Below are 25,581 nucleotides of genomic sequence, written 5' to 3'. Positions count from 1 at the left end.
TTATTTGACAAGTTCATGGTAAAATATATAAACATGAAACGAATAATTAAAATTAATTAATGTATTAGAGCATAGAAAATGAAAATGAATATTTCCGAGTCGAATGAAATCAATCAAGAATTCTACAATCCTACAGATCGATCTTAATATTTTGTAATTCTGAATTTATATTAGGTAAGATATATAAAAGTTATATTTAATCGAGTAATTTCTTAACAATAACAATAATTATGATAATAATAGTAATAATAATAACAACAATGACTATTATAAAAGATATCTGCTATATTAACAATTATTTTTTCGACGTATCGTGTTATAACAATATATTATAAAAGTATATCATAAAATATCTATGATCATATAATTGTGTGTTTGAAATTCAGCGTATTCGAGCTAAAAAGTGAATACTCACCCGACTCAGAAAATTTTAGGTATTCGATCTTATCAAATGACTATTAAAATCTTAATGCATGTAAAATTCATATATTTTTCCTATATATAATGTGCAAACGTAAAAATTACTTCAATATTAGGTAAAATAAATGATCGTAAAAATATCCTAATCGAATTCTGAACACTGGCATAACGCAAATGGACATGAATGAATTTTTACAAATTGTATAATGAGTATCTCTATCTATCTTTTCTAATTTAAATTTGATCGGTATTTACAAAAGATATATATATATATATATATATATATATATATATATATATATATATATATATATATATATAAATATATAATAATAATAATAATAGTAATAATAATAATAATAATAATAATAATAATAATAATAATAATAATAATAATAATAATAATAATAATAATAATAATAATAAAAAACCGAAGTCTATTTATTTTACATTTTGTATTTGCGGCACTCGCGGAAGATGAAAAAAATGGCAGTGTTCTGGCTAAAATTCACAACTCTTTTTACACTGTCAATCATGTACAATATTTATAATTTATGCGATTAAGTTTAATTGTTTAATTTCTACATTTCTTTGCAGTAGACAAATTTACGCGACAATAAAGGAAAATACATATATATTCAATATACTGTATTCATATAATGTTTCAACGATCGATAAAATAATAGTGCATGTATATGTATTTTATTGTACAAAGTTGTTTTTTTTACTACTACGTATCGAATTACGGATCATATATATATATATATATATATATATATATAATATTATGTGTATATATTGATGGATTATATATAAATTTAAGATGGATTATATATAATTTATAATTCATTTTATAGCACTAAGCGCAAACAATAAGACGGAAAGGTTGTGCAATAACATCAAAGGAAATTGCACTTTTTTCAATAAATCGGTCGAAGTCGAAGAAGAAAGTTCAAACGTACAAAGTTGTTAGCGATTTTGTACGAATTTGATGCAGGTACACTTATAAAAGTTTGAATATAAGAGTTGTGAGTATATATTCGTATTTACAAAATACAATAGAAAGAATCATTTTAAGATCCGTTCACTTTAACAGTGTCTGTGTTAATGTTCGTATAAGTAACACTATTATTACCGTCCTCGATTATTGGAGTTTGTCTTAACAAATTTAATAATGCACTATTTATCACTAAAGGAATATTAGCTTTACCACTTTGTAGGGTGGATTGTGTCCTTTGTATTTTTGTTGAATTATTGTTTTTAATGCTATTATCACTGATGTCTCCATTTTCATCCGGTTTTGTAGCATTGCTCCTTGAAGAAACGTTTTGCAAATCGTTCGTAATCACATTCGAACGAATAGAAACCGGTATATTCGTGTTTGAATTAATTACCATTTTATCCTTTCTTTCTAAACTCATTTCCGATTTTCTTCGTTCGATTGTGTTATTTCGCTTGTACTTTTGTTGCTCGTTCATTAATGAATCTCCTGTAAAACTTGCTCTAATGTTGGAGTTTCTTAACTTGGACGTGTCTAATGTTTTACATCTATCAGTCATATTTGTTTTAAAAACCGCCTCTTTGCTAGGTTCGGAAGACGTTATCGATGATCTTCGATCCTTAATACCATTTTTTAAGAATTCCTTGGACTTTCGCGAATCTTCTAAACTTTTAACTTCCATCAGTCCTTGGGAAATCTTATCTATGTTTATTAAGTTTGGATTCGAAATATGAATCGATCGTGGAACTTCATACTCAGTCACTCGATTTTCTCTAAGAACAACGTCGTCATTATCCGCTAATAATTCTAAATATTTTGGTACGTCATCCGGCTGAGTTACAAGCGTTGCATTCTGTGAATTCTGAAGGAAAGGTTGCATGTCTCTACTTCCTTCCGAGCTACTCGATTTCCAAGAGTTACCTAAATAAATATAATTTAATAATTAAATCGTTAAGATAAAAAAAACTATCATATGAGAGCATGGCTCGAATCGCGATGATAAATGTAATATAAATTACGAAAGAGCATCCAAATATAGAGTTGAATTAACGAAAGCTATAATTAGAAACAGTTATAAGTTATAAAGTAAGCGGTAAACGCGATTTGTATGCAAGAGCCAAATGAGATTTGATTAAATGAAAGGTGGATATCTTTTTCATACATTTGTGAATCGACAAAATGTAATTATGTATTTCAAAAAATCATGTAAAGTCGATTGAAAAGTTTCAGTTTATGTAAATATATAAATTTTTTTTTATTTCATTTATTTTTCTTTTTATTAAACAACGAAATAGACATGCTTTAATTGTACGTAGTGAAACCCACCTGGATTATTGCAATTTTGATTCTCGTCAGCGAAATAAGCCATGTTAGATACGCCTGCAAGCATCAAGTCATGCGATGATCAGTATATTTTCAAGCATTTTCGCGTCAGATACAGTTAATATATAACTCTTTTATATTGAGAGAGAGAGAGAGATACCTCGAATCTTTTTGCGATCCCTAATCAATTCAATACCGTGTTAATAATTCACGCTCGCATGTACATAGATAAGAAATCATGCTATGATTTCATGTATCATACCTATGGCAAAATATTGCGATTCAAAGTTACGATTCGTCATATAAATAAATAAGCTTTCAAGCATATATTACACGTGAATAAGAGACGGTAGAAAATATTGTATATTCTTTTAAGTGAATTTCTGTAGTATCGAACGTGCAAAATACGTTTGGTATTGATCGTGCAATAATAGTAAGTAGTGAAAAATCGAAAAAGATGTGATTTATTCGGCGAGTCGCGATTTCGAGTATATAATATAAACAGTTGACGATATTAGAATATGATAAAATATGATAAATCGACGTTTGATGTTTAAGCACAATTTGTAAGCATATTTTGTGAATGATTCTTTCACTCACCTCTTCGTACCAAATAGTGACCAGCGTGTACAGGACTTAACACGGCATCCTGTATGTTTTTTCGAAGATTGACGATGTGTTCGAGACAAGTTTTAAAGCTCGGTCTACTATCGGCAACACTCCAGCAACATAACATCAAACGATGTAACGTCGGTGGACAATTTAAAGGTTTTGGTAATCTTCCACCTGCTCGTACGTGATGTAATACCTCTAGATTCGTTCTAGCTGGATAAGGTTGTTGTCCTAACGAAGTGATCTCCCACATTAATACACCAAATGCCCAAACATCGCTTTGAGATGTGAAGACCCCATCTACTAAGGATTCTGGGGCCATCCAACGAACGGGAAGTAATCCTTCACCTTCCTACGAACATTTCAATGTTCACCATTTGATTTTTCATCTTGATAATATCTACATACTTGTAGATACAACAGAAACACGTTACTTACTTTCCGATAATAATCGTTTTTGTAAATGTCTCTTGCTAGGCCAAAATCGCCAATCTTAACAACCCGATTCTCACGTTCTCTGGTCGATACCAAACAATTTCTACAAGCAAGATCTCTATGTACAAAGTGAAGTTCTTCGAGATATCGACAACCTCTAGCCACGTCTTCGCACATTGCTAGGAGGTCTTGTAGACGTAAGGCATAAGGGTCTGTGGGTTGTAAGGATCTGCTCGCTCTCAAGTAACTCAACAGATCACCGGCTTCCATCAGCTCTAACACTAACAATGGAGGGTCTATGTCTAAACAAATACCCAAAAGTCTTAGTACATGTTTATGTCGGAAGTGACTCATTAGTCGTGCTTCTTGTAAAAATTCACTCTTTTCTTGTGCCGTGGCACCTTTCCGAAGTGTCTTTATAGCAACAGGTGTTACAGTGTCAGGTCCATCCAATTCTTTAGCATTTCCTTGAAACACCTAAAAGTATGAGGGATAGATATTTCGATTGTACATATTCAGATAATTAGGATATATGTATGTGTGTGTAAATCCTTATATTTATTAACCTCTCCAAATGCACCACTGCCTAAAAATTTAGCCAACGTTATTTGTTCTCGTTTTATTTTTGGTAGCATGGAATCATCTGGATCGTTTTGCATGGTGGACGCGTAAAGAGCATTTGGCTGAACAAAATTACTACGAGGTATTTCTCGTAACGTTGCTAATTCGACGTCCGATACTATAGGTGATAAAACCACTTTTTTATCATCCTTGCGTTGTCTGTAGACTGTTAAAAGAATATTAAAATACAATTTCGTACATCCTAATTAAAAGTTTAATTTCAAATAAATTGAAAGTCAACTTACGACATAGAAAGTAGCAAAAGCAAACCAGGCCGAAAGCAATGACCGGCACAGTTAAACCTAAAATTAATCCTAATTGTTGCTGAGTCGCTAGCAACCCACCGACTGCAGAGTCGGTCAAATCGATAACGTTGCTTGACCTGCTCCAAGCACCAAATCCGTAAGCGTTTCGAGCTCTCACACGAAATCTGTACCTTCGATCCATGTCTCCCTTGATAATCCAGTAATTATCCGTTCCGTTATAACACAAAGTCCAACTTTCACCGTTACTCGTCGCTGCTTCATCTCGTTGTCCTTCGTCAATCATTTTAGCTTCTAGACGGTACAAAGTAATTTGAGAACCGTGAGCCTGTGCAGGGTCCCAGTTTAATTGGTATACGGAATTGCGTAATTTAATTACGGTCGGTGTACCGGGTGCACTCGGTACATCTCCTGGAATCGTTGGAATAGTTAAATAGGTATCTATTTATTTAAATATCAAATATGATACTTATTAATTAAGAGCGTTACATACCAAGAGTTTGATAGGTGAATCTTCCATCCGGTGACCATATAAAATCCTGATCATAATTAGGATATCGGAGTAACAAGCGAAACTTATAAAGAGTACGGGGTTGTAGATTTCGCAGTCGATAAATGACTTTTTCTGAATCGCTTTCGGATTCATTCGCAACGCGCCATTCTTCTAGGGCAACGTCTTTATATTCTAAGACGTAGCTAATTGTTAGACTTACTGTGGGTACCCAGGAGATATTTAAACCGTTTATACTGGCTGTGATCAAAGTTAAATTATTTGGTTCCGGATACATACTGATCATTTGTTTTTCGCTCTCGCTAAAAACTTCGTTAAAATGTGCTGGACAAGCACGAACAGATATAAAATACACTTGTCCCGGTAACAATGGCTGTAACATCGCGACGAATTTACCATTTTTTATTTGTTCTGTATCCTTCACTAGCTGCTCGCCCTTTTGTCGAACACCATTTATCAAACTATCTGATCTCCAATGAATTTCGTAACTCACTGCAGGAGAATTGAATATTTTTGGTGGCATCCAATAGACGGCAGCCAAAGTAGGTGTAAGAACTTGGATGGATACGTTTTCTGGCGCACTGGGAGCTCCAGCATCTGTTGTCAGTATGATACCCGAACTAAACTCCAAATTTGCCCTATCCGATTTGATGTAGATATTAGCTAAGCTCAATTTTATTAAATATCGCGTAAAAGGTTTTAAGTTTTCTATCGCATATTCTCTTTCATAAGTTTGATATCGTTTACATTTTTCTTTGCTATCAGAACTCTCACGACAATCTTTTGAACTATTTTCTGCACATTCATAAATGTCCATGAGATATAAAGTTCTTGGTAAATTGTAAGCTTTGCAGCCATTGTGAGGAAGAGGTTGTGGTAATTTAACGGTGATGCTATCAGCTGTTTTCTTTACTTCCTCTATATCATACAACATTCGGCGTGGTGTTAAACATTCTGCACTTGGATAAGGTTGCAAAGATTTACCCAGAGCTTTGATACTTCGTATGTGTGGAGTATGAAAATCTATTATTTTTCCTTTCTCTAAGTATCTTTTGTTAACGAGATAAAGTTTCATCTCCGCATTCGTCCAATAAATGTTTATCTTGTCTACCGTTAAGGAAGCAAACGTTAAACCCTTATCCAAGCCTGGATCTATTATCATTTTGCAAATGCATCCATTAATATCAGCGATGTATAAATGTCCTTCAAGTGATACCCAATACAGAACTGGATTTTCTGTTTCGGTACTATCTATCGTCATTACTGGCGAGACAGACGGTCGATACGGACAAGAACAATCTCCCATTCGATTAAAAAACGGTTGAATATTTTCTCCGTAGAGATCTGATTGCATTATTACCCCACGGTCGTTTTTTGTCGATTCTATCCAATATAAAGATCTAAAAATAAGTTTAATTATATTTATATAGATATATTTCTGTATATACAATATTTTAATATTCATATCAAGTAATATTATTATATTAATTTATTGTAGTCTTACCCCACGGATGGTAATATATCCAATTTCACGATACGTCCGTTTCTAGTTATTATTGGTTGAAACGTTACAATTTTGTCTTGTAACATTGATAAATCTAATTTTAGGATACGACTTTCGCTTTCCTTGTCATTCGATTCGCTCCAATACAAATATTTTGCAATCCAATCTACGCACAAACTGTACGCAGTATTATTAAGGGTGAAGATTTTTGTGACATGAATTCCTGTTGAATCGGACAAGATTAATTCTTGTATTTTATTGATCCAAAAAATGTTATTCTCTGCAGCGGAAAAAGCTATTTCAACTGCTACGTGTTGCGTAATAGTATAATTATTCATTTTTTCGTCTAGATCGATTACATTTACAGCTTCAGTCGTTGCGAGTAACAATCGTGGTATAGGATTTTCATAAACTGTTGATACGCCAATTACGTCGGTGTAAGGGCCAGGTCCGATCATCGTTCTGGCACGAACTTGAAAGTAATAAGTCACGTTTGGCGATAAATTGTAAACTTTGTATTCTAGTATATTAGAAGGTACGTTAGATTCGTCACAAACGTGTATGTCAGTATGATTTGCTATCTCGTTGAACCAACATTGAATAGTGTAGCCTAGTATCACTCCATTTTTAAATTTTGGCCGATTCCATCTATAGCAAATGAAAGATGAGAACTTGTTAAAAAAATAAAAAACAAGTGATATATAGGAACTGTAATATATATTATTTGCGATTATTTTTACCTAAATATTACAATAGTTTCCATTTTTTCGTTAAGCGGTACTCTATGATTTTCTACGAACAGTCTAGGATTTGTAGGCTCGGACGGAAAGCTTTCCGGCGATCTCAATATTTTTCTAGAATGATGTGCAGTTTCCCAATACGTAAAAGCTTTAACCGTGACCTCCAATAAAGAATATGGTTCTATACGTTCTGAATTATTATAAGACATAGAAGTTTCGCTGGTTATCTCGGGATTGGAATTGGTATTAATATGATCAAGAAATTTAACTTCATAGAAGACCGTTCCATAGTTGATATTATCTACTGGGTCCCAAGATACATTGAACTTTCCTGAGATACCTTCGACTCTGATACTATCGAAATCAACGGCATTTGGTAAAACGACAACGCTTTCGGATGTCAGGTTTCTTGGATAACCGTGAAGAGCTGGGTCCATGACAGCAACCATTCGTAAACCCGATAACGTGATACCATTAATAATCGCCGTGTTCTGTCCGAATAGATCACCGATTACAGCGTTTCTATCATCTTGAAGCCATAATAGGTGTTCCGAAAAATAACATAGAGGTCCTTGAATATTTGGGTGTTGTAAAGCTGACACCTGTGAAATGAAAATGAATTAAAAATAATGAATGTGTTGGATTTTAACTTTTAATTAGGCTTACCTTTTCCGGTATGATTTTTTGATCCATTGGTATTCTTTCAGAAGTAGGTGCACGGTAAACAATAGATCCACTTTCGTAGCTCCTGACAATCCAATATAAATAACGATGCTCGCTATCTAACGTTAGACCCATCACTTGCTTCCCATTGAATATCTCATCAGAGTGATAATACCTTCTGTCCTGTCCATTTAAGCGTGCTACTTCTACCGCGTGACCAGTCGACCAATACAAGTAAGCTTCTAAAGAATCGATCAAAAGTTCTTTAACGATCGCTAAAATCGACATGGGTTCTTGTTGCGAACCATTCAAGTTTGCTCTTGTTATCTGTAAGATAATTCGTCTAATGAATTAGATGAAATTATATTATTTGATTGTGGATTAAAAAAGATGGTTACAATTTGTTGTTTTGGATTAGCCCAATATAATTTTTTTGATATCCAATCTACCGCAACACTCCCAACGGAATGGATGTTTAACTTAGTTTTCACATGGGTTGTAAAGTTATACTGATATAGAACAGAATTATTTCCTACGATATATAGCATATCTTTGTACCAACTGACGTCTACTATGTGGTAAGCATTTTCGGAGTCTTTCAAACTCGTCTTGTAAATTAATGTATCGATATTTTCTCCTGTGACGTCACTTTTTAAAAGACCTTCGTTCGCTGACCATAGGATAGATGCACGCGATCCATTCCTAATTGTATCAAAATAATATTTATCTACGAAAATTGAATAAAGCTCATTGTCAGAATACATACAGATTGAGTATCTTACCTCAAGGTACGTCCACGGAATTCAGTTGACCATGGACCTCTGCCAGCAGTTGTATAAGCAGCTGCCTTGATCGAATATTTTGATTTTTCTCGTAAATTATGTACCGTGTGCGAAGAACCGGCTATTTCTTTTTGACGAATCGTCTCCCCTGTTGATTCTTCTTTAATTTCCAATTCGTACGACCAATTTTGCCAAGCACCCTTACCCTGGCCACCTAGTAAATGAGGTACTTGCCACGAGACCTTAGCTCTTTCGGCGCCTAAAACAGCTTGTACGCCTGTAGGTGGATTCACTGGAACTGGAACGGGTTGACTAGCGTCCATTAAAACGTTCACACTTACAAATGAACCATCCAATCTAAGGAGAAGATCATTATAGGGAAAATTGAGTGATTTTTAAAGATTTACGAATATTTTTTAATATCACATCACGCAAATTCCATATATATATATATATATATATATATATATATATATATATATATGAATATTTTTTCTTTTGTACCTGTCAGGATATGCATTATGAAAGTATCTGTTCTTTCCGGAATGATACCCCTCGGTTAAGACCTCCTCTCCATTTGTCCAATAAAATAGACCATTAGCCATCGCCAAGGAGAGTACGTTCTTAAATTTAGGTTGTTGCGTGTTGGCACGCAAGTTTAGCACTTCCCGTCCGTCGAGTGATACGGACATTACCGTATTTTCCGTTTGATGGGGTACTAGTAGTCGGAAATTCGTGTGATCAACGGTAAATGCTCCTAAGTGCTCATCCTCTAGAATGAGATATGGCTGAACCTATGGAATATTTACATGTATAGATCTTTTTTTACGTAAAAATTATTAAATTACAAAACGTTTCGATAAGGACTTTCCCTCTTTTACCTCGTGTTTAACTCCATTACTTATATCAGCTAAATCCAATCTATACAATCCTCCTCTAGTTACCCAGAAAAGATAACCATTGTAAGGATCTACTTCGATGTGAGATGGTCGTGTCAAGAAACCGGCCATAGCTACGGTTAAACCTTTACCGTCTAAATTACATCTTGCTATTTGCCAAACGGTTGTAGAATGTTTCACTTCACCCAATACGTATAGTTGTAGATTTAACCAATCCACGGATAAACTCAATGGTTTAAAATTAGCTTCGCTCGGACTAAGTATCGTTATCCTTTTTCTAAGTTCTGGTGGTTCCAAGATCGATGTTCTGTATACGTATCCCGTAGAGTCCGAAACAAATAGTTGAGCAGAAGCAACATGAATAGCCACTCCACGAATAACACTTGAGGTTCGATAAACTACACTAGGCTCGTCGAGCATATCGGCACCTTGTTTCATTACAACGTGTTCTCCACCGAGTATGAGAATTGGTTGTTCCGTGTCCTTCACTGAATTTTATACGAATTCCATTTTAAAAGATGTTTCTAGATGTTATATTTTCAAATCAATCCGATTAAAAGACACATATAAGTATGTACCTGTAGGTTCGGGGTTGGTAGATATATGAATCGTTGCCGGTGGTCCTTCCCCTACACTGTTTCGCATCGTAACACTTACAGAATAATTTTTATTCGGCTCAAGATTTTGAAACATATAATGATCCGTGTTTTCTGAAGCTGGTATGTCCTGTTGATATATTATAAAATAAATTTAAAGGATTAAATATCTCGTAGGTACCGTGCAAGAATCCCGTTATGAGCCCAATTGTGTTAGAAAATACCCTGATGCGATCTGGGAAAAGACGCCATGCCAGAAACATGTATAGTATAGAAGGTCGAATAGATCAGAAAACATAATTATTAAGAAAGATATTAGTAATGACTAGTTCATAATGGTTATTTTAATTGCGATAAGCAATACTTGAATGTTGTTAGAATGTAATGATTCAGTGTTAAATGTCTATCGTATTTTAACCATCATGGTCGATCGACTAATTGAACTGTACTTCGAACGGCGTATCTTTTCCCCGATGAATCATTTCGCTCGAGCAAATAGAATAGTATAGTTGATTTTGTTGGAAAGGCATGCAAATGTTACGTGATGAATTTCTATTGCAAAAGGCACCCGTATGAACGAACAAAAATGAAACTCCGTCATGGTAAAACGTCACACATATGAATTGGTAACGATGAAACGATATCAAGGTCAAAAGTGTATTGGCCTTAATACGGTTGATGAATCATATTACGACAGCGTAATATTAATTTTAAAATGATGTACTAAATACGATTTACAAGATAAAGATTAAGCGGTGAAAGAGATATACAAGAGGATATTTATAATATATTGATATATATAGAAAAGATAAAAAAAGAGATAGAATATAAGTGAACGGGAAAGAAACGGCTCCAACGAGTTACTTTTCGAGTTCTGGCGTGGCGTGTACCTTAAGCTGGGAGTGATCAGCCCCTTGCAGACGTAGGACATAAGACAAAAGTGGCCCATTTGGAAAAGGGCCTGGTTCCCAAGACACAGAGACACGGCAGCTGTCTACTGCCGCTGCTCTTACAATTACCGGTGCTGACGATGGCAAACCAGCAGCTAATGTTAATATCACCACACTCGGAGCGGAGACAATTGGTTCAGGATTATGCTGCGATGATTTTAAGAGCAATGCCACGCGAAACTGTCGACAAAGCAATTAGGAATTTTTTTGCTATTGTGATCTCGTTAACGAATTCATTCTTTTGTTATTGAACGATTTTGAAGTTAACTCACCCTGTATTTTGTATAGGGTTGCAAATTCTCCACCAATATCTGATCGTCCTCCCCCCATGTTTGATTTCTGCAGTACTGCCAAGTTTCAACCAATTCTTCGTACCTCCATTGTACCAGATAAGATATTCCGCTGCTACGTCGATTCATATTCATGCCCTTCCATTCCAATCTCAGCGAGGTCGCTGTCAAAGAGTCCGCCACCAGTGCGGGTGCGGCAGGCACTCCTATCTCCGCTAATTATTAACAAGAGAATACTCGTGTACATATGAAAATGGTTAAACTTTTCGCTGAAGTCTCTTTCAGTCTTGTTTCATATGCTCAAATAAAATTTCATTCTAAAAATGGAACTTCGTCTTTCTTCATTTGAGTTGAGTTAGATTTTTCAAGCGGATGAATTTATCGGGCACATTGTTACAAAACTCGATTATTTCGTTTTGTACTCATCCAATGTTCGTCCATTATTAGACGCCCGCGCACATGTAGGCAGCAAACATGAAGAAAAGACCTTTCGTATTAAGTACTATTATGTAATACAATATTTGTTGGTTCTTATTTGTCTTGTCGTGAGACAAAGCAGCATCGATATCTTAGCTTTCTACTGTTAAATGGTTTTCGTTTCGAGTTCAGACTGATAATCGTTCGTAACAATGATTTCGAGTGTTCCGTCAAAAGTAAGACAATTTTCTATATAGCTATGTTCACGAAGTAAATCATTAGTGAATGTTTAATATTTCTTGGTGGAAGAATAAATTTAACACGAATGATAATATGGAAGGAAAGCAAGCGCGTTTAGAGAAATTGAAAGAGTACAATAAAATATTGGCCGACTTGAAAATTGCTTTCTGGAAAAAATGGGAAGAGAAGAAGGAACAAAATGGGAAACTCGATGATTTTGAGCGGATTCGAACCATCGGTACCGGTGCTTTTGGACGCGTCATGTTAGTTAAACACAAAGTCACTTCTATTTTCTATGCCATGAAAATACTTCAGAAAGCTAGAATAGTGAAGTTGACGCAAGTCCAGCATACATACAATGAGAAGAAAATATTGCAATGCATTCAATTTCCTTTCCTCGTTTTTATGGAGTTTTTCTTCCAGGATAATACCTATCTTTACATGGTGTTGCCTTACGTTAGCGGTGGTGAAATGTTTACGCATCTTAGACGAATGGGAAAATTCGATGAATCCTTGGCACGATTTTACGCAGCCCAAGTTGCTCTGGCTTTGGAGTATCTTCATCAATGTAGCCTAGTATATCGTGATTTGAAGCCGGAAAATATATTGATCCAAAATACGGGTTATATTCGTGTCACCGATTTTGGCTTTTGTAAGATGATAGAAGGTAGAACATGGACGCTATGTGGTACACCGGATTACCTCGCACCAGAAGTGATCCTTTCAAAGGGTTACAGCCAAGCCGTCGATTGGTGGAGTTTCGGTGTGCTGTTATACGAAATGAATGCCGGGTATCCCCCATTTTATGCAAACGAACCGATGAAGATTTACGAAAAGATTATCTCTGGTAAATATAAGTATGCTCAACACTTTAGTGAGGATTTGAGAGACATTGTAAAGAACATGCTGCAGGTAGACCTATCCAAAAGGTATGGAAACTTAAAAAATGGAACGAAGGACATAAAGATGCATCGATGGTTTCAGACAATTGATTGGAATCAAATTTATTATCAGAAAATACAACCATCGTTCATACCAAAATGTGATCATCCTGGTGACACGAGTAATTTCAATGTTTTCAACGAAGAGGCTATGAAGATCGACATCGTCGATCATTATGCTGAAGAATTCGCGAACTTTTGACAATCGTTAATTCTAGATTTGGGTATTGATTGTTTTACAGTATCGATCGGTTACATTGATATACTTTTATGATTCTACGTAACCATGAAGATAAAAAAGAAAAACAAAAAAAAGAAATATAAGATTAGAATCATTCGTGAATTTACCTTTTAATTGTTGAAAATATCGATTTAGTGCATCGTGGCAACCCAAAACGCAATACAATTCCTTCGGTGGTAGCAATTCTTGCGTTCCATTCTGCAATAACAAAGATTATACATACATAATTGTATTCAATAAAAGAATTTATGATCACGTCGTGTCTAATCGGTTTTAAATCTACTATTGAAAAAACACAGGAAGATGGAACTCTTAATCGGACTTAAGTAAACTTGATTGTTACCCGTTATTCCGATAAAACTGAGCAAACATACTAACGCAAACGGTTTGACAACTCATATCAAGCGCCTGCGCCCATGCCTCGCATCCTTTGGTACACTGTAACAAAAAACGACAAATATATTAATCGTGGGAAAGCTTTATTTAACACGTCCGCGTACCCTTTTCATTTTAATAATCGTACTTTGACCGTGAGAACAGTTGGAAATTGATATTATTCGAGCTTAATTTCACTCGTTATTTCTAAATGAGTATTTTGTCTTCTACTTTTTTTTTTTTTAGTAAGTATACTTTACTTTTGGATCGTATTTAAAATTAAAGATCCTTAGTATTAAAGATCTTTTTGTTGATTTAAGATATCTATTCAAAAAGAGTCTTTAAATATTTGTGTCCTGCTGAACGGTAAATACTTATAGTCGGTAAGGGTATCACATAGGTCAGAACGTCTAAAAGTCTTGTACGAAGAAGAAAAGCGTCTTCCAGTGGTAGATAATGGTTATTATTAATAATCCACTTTGTATTTCTACTCATGAAAGAGAGCGAAAGAGAGAAAGAGAAAGAAAGAGAGAGACAGAGAAAGAGAGAAAGAGACAGAGAGAGAGAGAGAGAGAGAGAGAGAGAGTAAGAGAGAGAGTGAGAAAGAGACAGAGAGAGAGAGACAGAGAGAGAGAGAGAGACAGAGAGAGAGAGAGAGAGAATTACTGTATCGACATTTGCTTGAGAAAATTTAATGTGATTCAATGTACATACGTATATATATAATATATAATGTATACATATATTATAAACTCTATATAAACGAACGAAAACACCGATCCGAAGTCAAAGTACGGACTGTTATGGAACGACTCGAAGCGATATGACAGAGTACTTGCGTTGATTTTTAAGGAGATTATTTCAAGATCGTTTAATATAGAGATAAATGCATATACATATACTATACGTAATATTTATGAATATTGTTCGTTATTAATGTTACTATCAGTGAAAGTAACATTAGTGATTTTCTATAAAATTTTGCTTTTTTTCGGTCGAACAAAAAATGAAAAAGAGAGGAAAAGAAAGAAACAAAAAGAAAAAGTAAATAAAAATGAAGGAAAAAATGTAGTTACGTTTACATCGACGACGCTTTTGACGATAATAGCATTTATGAAACTGTTGTGTAGTGATCGTGATAAGAGACTGCCGCGCACCGGCTGGCTCGACGCAACAGCTACTAATTTCTCACTTCCTCATTAAATCCTCGACACATATTATTCCCCTGTCGAGAAGCCTCTTCGCTCGACTCCCGACAGATCGTAAATCATACGACGCACGGACGGGAGGTCGACTATTCGCTTGATTCTAGTTTTTCTTTTAAGTATTTTTTAAGTAGGCGATCTACCCTTTTTTTTATCTTTCCGAAATAAACGGTTCTCTTAAATTTTTTTAATTTATTTTTTTATAACAAATATTTCTACCTAAATTTCTAGCTAAAATTTCGACAAAAAATTCTAGCTAATTTGTTAATACCTAATGAATTTAATTTTCGTTTCATTTGACGACTGGATTTATTACGAGTTTCGTCTTCAGAGATTTTTTACCATGGAGATACGCGTTGTTGATTTTGTTTCCTGTTTCCTGTCGTACTTTCCTTTCTGTCACCCTTACTTTAACGCATTATGATCTGTAACGTATTTATGTGGAATTTCATTCATAGCGATTTCATTCATAATTAAGGAACTTTGTTTTGTATATACAATGCGTCCATACAATGTTTATATTTTTGACATTTTGATACATTTCTTTCAGAAAGAAATGAAATCCATAACTCACGTGTATTTTTTTATTTTTTTTTATGAAAAACATAAAGCGTAGAAAAGTCAAAACGATGGACCGGATTAGCCCGTATCACTTTTTCTTGCCCGCAGCTTAACTCGAAAGTACAAGGAACCGTGTAAAATTGAATCGAATCGAGACGATGATTGATCGAGATAGGATAGAACGTAGTAAATTATGATGCTGTCTGACTATGAAAAATCTTACAAGAGAGTATGGAGAGAGCATGGCTGATACAGGAAAAAGATGTGATTATTTTTATTTCGTTGGACGATAATACTCGTAGGATAAAAAAAGGATATGAAGATATTAAGTAATAAAGAATATAGAGAGAAGGACAAACGGATACAGAGAAAAGCAAAGGGAATGAAGGAAGGGAGAAAAAATAAAAGAATCGGAAGGGCAGTCAGAACCGCAGGACAATTTGGCGGCATCCGCCATAGGTCACATTCGAACGCAATCCGATTTACGAAGTCGACGGCAGTGTTGTTCTTTCTCCCTCACGCATACACACACACACACACACATATACTTCAGCTCGTTGTGTAAGCGTATTAGAAATGAACGAACGAGAGGAAGAAGGAAAAAAAAGTTAGCGCATCTTTCTTTTTATTTGCCGTTTAGTAGCCCTACTCTAACGGTTACCGAAAGGGGTCTCAGTGATTACCAACGTTGTACGACGCAGCGGAAGTACTTCCATTTCAACGAGGGACCAATCAATCCCTTCATGTTTGCCTCCAACGTTCGCTCACATTAGGTATTTTCGTTCGGTCTTCACTCTGAACGTAGACATTTGTCTCAAATCGAATGAGAAAGGTGTCAACGCCTGTACTAATTTGATTTTATTTTATCAAATGCTTTCTATCTTACCAATCGAACGCGTTTTAATTCCTTTGAGACAGTTTCAATGTATTTATTTTGTTAAAAGTATTTATTTCTAATTAATACTAGATCTGTGAACAAGCGATGGAAAAATTAAATAATTTTTTATTTTATGTTACCAACCTGTTCGATTTTACATCTCACGCCGCATCCCACTTCCGGGCTACTGTCCTCCGTACGATTCTGCAAAAGAAAGTTAAATTTGTTATTTGATATCGTTACTCGATAGCGAAATGGCTTCTGTTCTCACACAGATTTCTTTTCGTTCTTTTATTTCTGATAGAAAGTAAATCGAATCGATCGTTACGTATATTGGTCTCTATTACGATATGTGAACACGTCAAAATCCAAATTTCTCACGCAACTCACGATATTGGGCTAACGTTTGTCGGACTACGATATACGCTCGGTTTCACACCCTTCAATGGCTTCTCGAGACAACCAGATGTATATTATTCTGTACATTATATAAACAAATTTATACAGTTAAGTGACACGAGAACTTTCATTATAATAGAGATTATTTTTTCTCATTTACATAAAAAAAAATGTGAAATCAAATAATATCTACTTCTCTCTCTTACAACAAATTATTAATGATATTCTCAAGAAGATTAAAATTTAGTAAAATTTAGACAATCCAATTAAAAAAATGTGTTCCAAATAAAATAAGAGTGAAAACAATTAGGAAAATGAATGATCAAAGAAGTGCCGACTCTTTCGAGAGAAGAGGAATTCACAATGAAACTTAAGGGCAAATGCGAACAACTACATATCAAGAACAATTATATGACCAATTTTTTTCTCAATTCCTAATTCCCGCATCGTGCAAGGACATTTTCTTTTTCTTTTTCTTTCTTGGTCCCGTATCATAAATGGGACAGCTGCATACAACAAGTCCATGCATTCTGTCCTTCTCCGCCATTACATATAATCGTCCCTCCCTCTTCGAGGTAGTCACTCTTGAGAATGGAGAGAAGCAGAGGATGATATGGAGAAAGAAGGAGAAGTGGATCGACGATACTAGTATCTCGTGGTGGGAGAAAATCAGGCGGAGTTTGCTACCGAGGAAAGAATTGTCCAAAACGGTAAGCGAGCGAGCGAGCGAGCTAGCTAAAGAACTCGACGAAAATGGTAGGGGAAATTAGTCTCTGTTTAAAACGCAAACGTATTCCCTTAAATTAGAAGGTGAACCCTTTAAAAGGGTCCGAGTGTCGACGGTTACGTAGGCTAAACGGCGGACGTGCACCTGTTCGACGGAAGTATCTAACGAAGAACAGGTGCATCTGATAGAAAAAGAGGAGGGAGAGAGAGAGAGAGAGAGAGAGAGGGAGGGAGGGACAGAGACCTTGTAAAACATCTCGATATAATTATCCTACAATTCCTTTCGTAACGTCCGCCTTGAATGCCTCTTATCCACGTCTTCGAACGGATTCGAAGAAACGATTAGGGGATTATTGAGCGCTCTATGGGAATAATTTATTTGGATTAAACGATATTCAGAGTTCGTAATTGTAGTGATTGTTAATAACTCATGTCTCTAATGTATACGCTACCGAGAAACGTTGGTACTCAAAATATTCCGTGCATATTGCGAAAGATTAACCTACAGATTATGGAAATGTGCATTGAAATATATACCGACGACAACCTACGCTTTCGTCTCGACGTTTAGTAGACGTGTCTACGCATTATCGTTGACTTACACTTTGCAAAGATGTGCGAGGATGCCATATACTTTCTCTACTTTTTTCTTTTATTTCCTTTTTTTTTTGTCGTTGAAAAATAATTTTGATCATTAAAATTGTCATCATTATTTTATAATAAGAATAGGAACAGGATAATGAGGATTGCGTCTCTAGATGGTAAATACATTATATTACATTATTATAATTCTTGAAGAAAGGAGGTGAAATTTTTGAACGACGGTTACTCCGATTTGGATAGCATGGTGTCAGGTTTTTTTCAGACTTTCGGATGAGACCATATTTCTACACGAAACGGTGTAGGATATATACCGGATAGTGATCATCGGACTGGAACACATTGTAGCTACCCTTCCCGAGTTTTCAGGTTTGCCCGCAGGATTCACGTGAGAAATAATTATAGGAACATTCGAAAGTTCGAACGTTTTGTTCGATCCTTTCATTGGATTAATTTATCCTTTCGAAATAATCCATAATTAAATATTTCGTTATGTGCAACAATTCGATGAGATTAGCTGGTTTGGATCGACTATCAGAATGCGATCCGTGTAAGAAAAAAAAGGAGAAGAAGAAAAGAATTGCGTGGAAGTTTTATCAATTATCGGAAGATTCATTGCGGTGAAAGAGGCTATCGGGCGTAAATAAGAACGATGTTTGAATAAATGATATCTACGTTAATTAGATTTCAATTATTCACGATGGTATTGTACATACATTGAATTTTCAGAAAATATTTTCAGTTAATGTGACACTACATCATAATAATTAAAACAAAGAAGAAGACCATAATTTATCCATCAAATCATTGAATGGTGTTATGCTGCAGTAAGATAGATTAGGAGTCGCTATAAAGTAACTTCTTAAATTTGAGGGAAAGTGCGACGACCCGTATAAGAGCCCGTCTAAACGCATTAATGTAAGTTAAGAGTAAATCTACGATCTGGTGTGTGGGACGATACTCCCCTTTCTTCTTCTATATAAGAGTTTCTATGTTTTTACCCCCTTCCCTCTCTCTTATTTTTCAATTTACATTCGAACTTTTGACTTCGATTTCAAAACACGTTCGTTTCTCTGATATGAAATAAAGATCTTTTGAAAGTAACGAGCGATCGAGAGGCTCAATTCATGAGGATTATTAACGCGGATGGTCGTTCTACTTTTCGGAGGTGTGCAATTGGATGGCTTCAATCGTGCCGACGGAAGTCGTTAATGTCCTGCAAGTAGTGTATATGATGCAGGTGACGACCCAGTTTTATATCAAACGGGTATATTCGAAAAAATTTTATTTAAACTTCCTCGATGTTTTTATTTAGGATAATTGATAATGATGATAGTTAATCTTTTTTTATCAATGAACGAGATTAGATGATCCGTAACGTGTTTCAATTAAAACAGGAATTTCTTGTTCTATCAGTAAATCGGAAAATATTAATTTTATCAAATATGTGGAAATTTTTATCGAATAACGACGTATATATAAGAATTACAAACAGAAATTACAAACGTCAGAGGATACAAACGACAGGAAGTCCATTGTATAAAGTTATGCGTATTTATGATACTATATGCTTTATGCTTTTAGGATATATTTATTTGCACGACATTATTTTTATATAATTAATAGGCAACCACGAATTAATACATTTTGATACATTGATATTTTTCAAATACAAACCAATAATGAAATTATTACGATAATTAGAAAATTAGAATTTATTTGACGTTATCTTGCATAGACATTCTGACAGCTAATTCGAATGTCAGATGCGAAAGAGGTTAATTGTAAGGAATTTTGCTCGACTAGTAGTCACCCTTCAACTATGTAACTTCTTTTTACAGCAATTAACAGAGTAGAATATCATATAAAATAAGAATAACGATCTAACATATGCATATGTACATTTTATAATAATGACTGAAATGTAGCTGACATATCGGCTGATATAAACTCGACAGAGGAAAATATTCGTTGCATAATGTTTCTAATGCACTTGCCAAGCGGCGCTAAGATAACAAAATAATGACGATAATTGCAATACTGCGCAGTAGAATAATATTGGCTTTATAAAGAGGGAGAACATTTACGTAAAAAGAAATTTTACGTAATGTTATAATACTACTCTATCATTTGAGTTAGTCAATGGATGATCAGTGTTGGAGTTAGGAAACAGTCAAGCTTTTCGAAGCCCAACCTGTTGCTCCTGTATGTTGTTGTCTCTACTGACATAGATTTATTTTCTATTGTTAGAGTATAGTTTAAACAACATTCTCAAATAAAATCCATGCATAAATATTTAAAGAAAATTTTCTATTCGTATAAAAAAATTCATTTGTTCATAAGAAAACTTTTTTATATATGAAGAAACGCGGACTATACCGTTTCACTATCTTGTAAGTGTTCCTAGTTGAATCTTACTGGTATACACTATGATATAAGAAAAGATAATTCAGTAAGTTTCAAATAACTAACGATGTTCATGTACTAAAAATCACGACCAGATGTGCGGATATAAAGAAAAGTTCACTTCGTGATTTTATACTCTTTGGCTTCGACGAAGGTACAAGGCTGGCTTCCAAAATGGGTATCTTACCTAAACTTTGAATACTCGATTGCACAGTTCCCGACATCCTAATTAATTTCTAAGGTATCCTAAAGTTATCCGAAAGAAAACTGAACGATTAATCTTATATGTAACAATTTTACTGTACAATGGAGTATCGTATTAATATCTATATTTTTTTTGTACAATTTTGTTGCGATGTTATTTAATTAAATCTCAAAAATCATTATCAATATTTTTACTCTTTTGATTTATCCCTTTATCATTAATTTCGCTCTTGTTAGATGATCTCATAACATTGTAGAGATTTCTTTCATGATTCGAATATTATATGAGTACCATTAAATGGTTCGTTATAACATGTTACACATCGTTAAGATATACACGCGATGGCTGATACGGTTGTAATACAAAATGATTTAGAAAACGTATATATCAATGAATGCAATGAGTAAGAGGATCATTAATCGTGACAAATCCTCGCGCATCATTTAGCAAAAGTTTCATACTTCCAATAGGAATTCCAACTTTTACCGATCGTTATGCAATCATATAGAGAATTCTAAACACGACCTTTTCGGGTCACGATAACGAAGCGATAGATTATTTACATTCTCGATATACACATATACACTACTCCATTCTCATGGTTATTTTTTCTTCGACTCCATATGACACGTGATACTTGATGAATTTATTGCGCAAGAGTAAGTATGTTCCAAAAATATTATCGAGATCAACAGGTATATATGCGAGTGTATCTAATAGATCTACTACATCTTGTACTAATAAAGATCAACTTTTGTCGTGCAGTAATCTTATAAATTAACATTACACTATTACTCTCCCGCCGTGACATTATCATTTATTCTCGAGCATTGATACGGCCTTTATCTCGTTCTTCGTCTATAATTAATTACCCTCTTATTGTCAGCATGCGTATTTCGTTGTTTTGTTATGCGTATGTGTGTGTGTGTGTGTGTATACATCTTATTATATTAATTATATATATATATATATATATATATATATATATATATATATATATAACATATACACACACACATGTACACTATTTATATATATATCTCTCTTTTTTTCCTTTTTTAGGATTGAAATAGAATATAAGATATGAAATAGAATAACGTGTGGACAGATAAGATCGATCGGAGAAAGAACGATTTATGGGACCGATAAGATATTAGGAAAACGAGATTTCGTTACTGCTGCATCGCTACGGTTTTGCTTTGGATATATTATTCCGGAGTTTGGAAGGAATAATAAGTTCTGATAATGGTTATCGCAATGTCACGCTTTTTTTTGTGAGTGAATTAATTCGACGGAATAAATTAACGATGAGATTGCGGTTGGAGGTGTATATATATATATATATATATATATATATATACACATATACATATATATATATATACTACATATCTCTTGTCTAAACATAGAACTCAATATGATGATTTGAAAATAAACGTATCTATATAGCATCATTGTGAGTAAATGTAATTAATAAATGCATCGAGCAAAAAAAAAGGAAAGGTTCGAATAATGTTAAATTTGATGGACGTTCGCCTTTCACCGAAGAACGTGCGCTGGTGGACCACAATGATGCGTCGTCGTATAGTTAAGTTAATTAACGAATGGTACGCCGTAGGAATGAAGAGTAGAGTTAAATTGATACGTCCTTCGCTCGTCGCCATTTTTGCATTACGTTTTGCGAACGTTCGAAATATGTCCTTTTTCCCTTTATTTTTCGAAAGAAATTCTATTAAACGTTTTTCGATGAGAATATATATGTATATATGAGAACTTTGAACTTTTATTTCGAAGAAAAACCTGATAAAGAACACCATGGTATCGATGTTTTATGTGTTTTCGATGTCTAATTCGTTATAGTATTTTCGTGTTTGCTAAGTATTTTCTAGATTTTTTATACAACATACAAGATGTTATCTCAAACATTCGTTGATAGATACGATTCTATATAGATTCTATATTGTTTTTGTAAAGAAAGGATTTGTGTTTTTAAATATATAACATCGGAATTCTTACTTGATTCAAGTCGAGATTGGGACACTTCGAGGAGCATTCCTCTTGGAGGCTTGCGGGAACGTTCCAATCTTCGGCATTGTCCGCCAGGAGCGTCGCAACGCTTCCGGCAAACGCCAGCAGCTTCATTAAAGTCCATAGTCCTCTTCCTAACATAATATATATATAGAGCCTGGAAAAATGCGCGCCAGTACGATCAAACTCTTATTCCTCTACTCTTCATCTTCGTCAGAAATTTTTGCGATTCACGCGCGCCAAACGATGAGCCATTCGGTTGATCCATTAAAATTCTTCCGAAAACAAAATCCTTCGGATGTCAACCGATTGTCGAAGGAACATTTGTAACACTATAATATATACTTTTTGGATTTTCATCACCGATCACTCGAGACGAATCTTAATGTTTATAAATTTCACGGGCTGTCAGTTCGAATGAATTCATTTGTAGTATCTTCTCTAGACACCCTATCCCCTCCCTAAATGTTTTTGAATGAAGTTACAATCGGCACCGCGTAGATGCAATTTCTACTATCCTTCTTCAATGAGAGCCAGTTTACAAGATGAATGAAGATATTAATGTCTAAATATAAATCATTGTTCACTGTAACATTTGGATAGTCTCATTCTCCGTTTCACTTTATATCAAGAACACCAGGATTCAGGATTTGATTTGTTTTTTAAAAACTTTTGTCACGAACGTTTACGAATAGTATGAATTAAATGATTGTCGAATCTACTGACGAATGATAAAAATATGATGTAGAATGATGTTTACAAGCGTATGAATGATTAAAAAGAGAAAGACATAGAGAGGTAAAGGGACAGAGAGAGAGAGAAAGAGAGAGAGAGAGAGAGAGAGAGAGAGAGAGGAAGATAGAAAGAGAGAGGAGAAAGAGTTGGGCTAGAGATCGGGTCGCGTTTGTAGGACCTGACCGAGCGTTAATGCTCGGCGAGCATAAGAGCAACTGACTCCGAGTGGCCACTAGAGGAGCCAACGCTATCCCCCACTACCAGAACCTTTCCTGGATGCTTATCCATGGCGCTTCGCTTGACCGATTCCGTTTAGCGATGGTAGCTCCTAAATAGCAGATAGTAAGCTTTGCGATGGTGGTGGTGGTTACTCCGTTAGTTGTAACGTACGCGATGTACTTGTGCCTCAGCTTGTTTACTTGCGTGAGTGCACGCGCTGCTACAGTGAGATGAGCACGGCCAGAGTACCGAAGGATCTCGATGGATCTTTGTCCATCGAACGGCCTAGTGCGATCTCTGTCTAACTCGATGGACTAAATTACGACATCTTCCTTCCTTTAGTGATCGTTCGCTTTATTACCATTAATATTTTATTTATTTCTTTTTATTATCTTATCTTCTTTATTCTCTCTTTCTTTTTTTATATTTTGCAACATATATGTACATGTATATGCATATATATATATATTTTTTTTTATATTATATATATTAATATATATTTATTTTCTATGTCAAATAATTGATATTTTTATACCAATCTATATATGTATTGTGATAATTTGTTGAAATATTTTATTTTAAAATTGAGACAGACATTTGTTTGATATTAATATTTGTTATTAAGATAGAAATTATATATGTCTTCCGACTTCACGATATTTATATTATTTTGATGAGAATGATTTACTTATGACTTAATCCGTATGTTTATACTTTCTGATGGTTAACAAAGTAACAAGTATTCTTTTTCATAAGATTGTATCTATTAAGATGAAGAGTTTGTTCCATTGTATCGACTATCCTTGGCCTCCGAGGCACAACTTCGGTCCTTTGGCCTCAATGACCCTAAAGAAATCTATTATCTACCCCAAAGGAACGTATATAGTTCTTTTGAGAATGATGCATATCTATTAACTGGAAAGAAGGCCGGTTGACTGGTACGGACGGAATGCTTCTTTTTTTTTTATCTATTGTATATATCCATGTTGAAAATGTAACAAAAAAGAAAAGAGAAAGGGACAGAAAAAAAAGGTTGGACAATATGACTTCATAATACTTATTTCTATTCATCTGAATCAATGTAGGAAATATATTTACCTTCTCTCAATCAATTTCAAAATCTTATGCGTCAATGCACATACTAAAAATTGATGACACAATTCTATTAGTCTCTTGCTAAATTGTATTAATTAAATATTTCTCAATTACTTTAAACGCTCATATCGATGTTCTTTCAATTCCAAATAATATTAACTTCTTAATATCTATATATATATCGTAGTCAATTATTGAACGAAGTTAGCCAAAATTTCATCATACATTATGTATTTACGCGTTGTGTGCAAAAGGGAAGTCCATTCAACTATTCGCAACTAATCTGATAATTTTTTTTATCAGATTTCACTCCTATTGGAGAACACCGTTGCGGATAAAGTAAATTTATACGAAAAAGATATAGTTGTCCCATAGTTTAAAAATAATTAAAGTATCATCACTTTAAAAAATGATCTCTTCCCGTTCGAATACGTCAACTGCCATGAATATTATGTTGATCGGGACAACGGCCGTTTATCTCTTTGAACGTGATCGGTTAGTAATACGTTGCCCGTTAGATTGATTCTCTCTACATTTTATTCTCTTTTCTTCTTTCGATTCGCGTGAATTACTGATCGCTTGTGCATATGTCAGTCTATCGTACGGATAGGAAAATATAATGGTCTTTGGTGTTTGTTATTATGTAGCTTTTCTTATGAAATGATATCGTGTACGATCTGAAAAACTTCGAATGTATTAAAA

The 25,581-nt window shown here is 34.5% G+C and overlaps 2 protein-coding genes and 1 long non-coding RNA gene across 7 annotated transcripts; 2 read left to right on the top strand and 1 right to left on the bottom strand.

The window, feature by feature from the left end:
- Positions 1–843: 843 nt before the first annotated feature.
- On the bottom strand, positions 844–23,780 carry LOC124957860 (proto-oncogene tyrosine-protein kinase ROS). 5 transcript variants are annotated; one of them, XM_047515309.1, is made up of 21 exons: positions 22,819–23,780; positions 16,611–16,670; positions 13,827–13,886; positions 13,556–13,646; positions 11,592–11,824; positions 11,260–11,499; positions 10,352–10,499; positions 9,756–10,261; positions 9,379–9,668; positions 8,875–9,231; positions 8,491–8,794; positions 8,096–8,419; positions 7,430–8,031; positions 6,690–7,337; positions 5,168–6,585; positions 4,657–5,085; positions 4,357–4,577; positions 3,794–4,267; positions 3,344–3,707; positions 2,747–2,800; positions 844–2,341 (listed from the first exon to the last, which is right to left on the bottom strand). In XM_047515309.1, exons 1-21 carry the CDS (start codon positions 22,969–22,971, stop codon positions 1,494–1,496), a joined length of 7,824 nt encoding a protein of 2,607 aa, XP_047371265.1. In that variant the 5' UTR covers positions 22,972–23,780; the 3' UTR covers positions 844–1,493. The 5 variants fall into 5 exon arrangements, with proteins under 5 accessions (XP_047371265.1, XP_047371268.1, XP_047371269.1 ...); XM_047515312.1 differs by having other exon boundaries at positions 11,389–11,499; XM_047515313.1 differs by lacking the exon at positions 11,260–11,499.
- On the top strand, positions 12,360–13,443 carry LOC124946628 (cAMP-dependent protein kinase catalytic subunit beta-like). The gene has a single exon (XM_047487536.1). The coding sequence runs from the start codon at positions 12,360–12,362 to the stop codon at positions 13,407–13,409; it is 1,050 nt and encodes a 349-aa protein (XP_047343492.1). The 3' UTR covers positions 13,410–13,443.
- LOC124957861 lies at positions 20,055–20,989 on the top strand. The gene is made up of 2 exons (XR_007103754.1): positions 20,055–20,584; positions 20,693–20,989. It is a non-coding gene; the product is annotated as an uncharacterized LOC124957861 (long non-coding RNA).
- Positions 23,781–25,581: the final 1,801 nt, after the last annotated feature.

Source organism: Vespa velutina, chromosome 2 (assembly GCF_912470025.1).
Source record: "Vespa velutina chromosome 2, iVesVel2.1, whole genome shotgun sequence".
Taxonomy (NCBI): Eukaryota; Metazoa; Arthropoda; class Insecta; order Hymenoptera; family Vespidae; genus Vespa; species Vespa velutina.
Note: the sequence above shows the minus strand (reverse complement) of the source record. Positions and strands in the feature narration are given on the sequence as shown.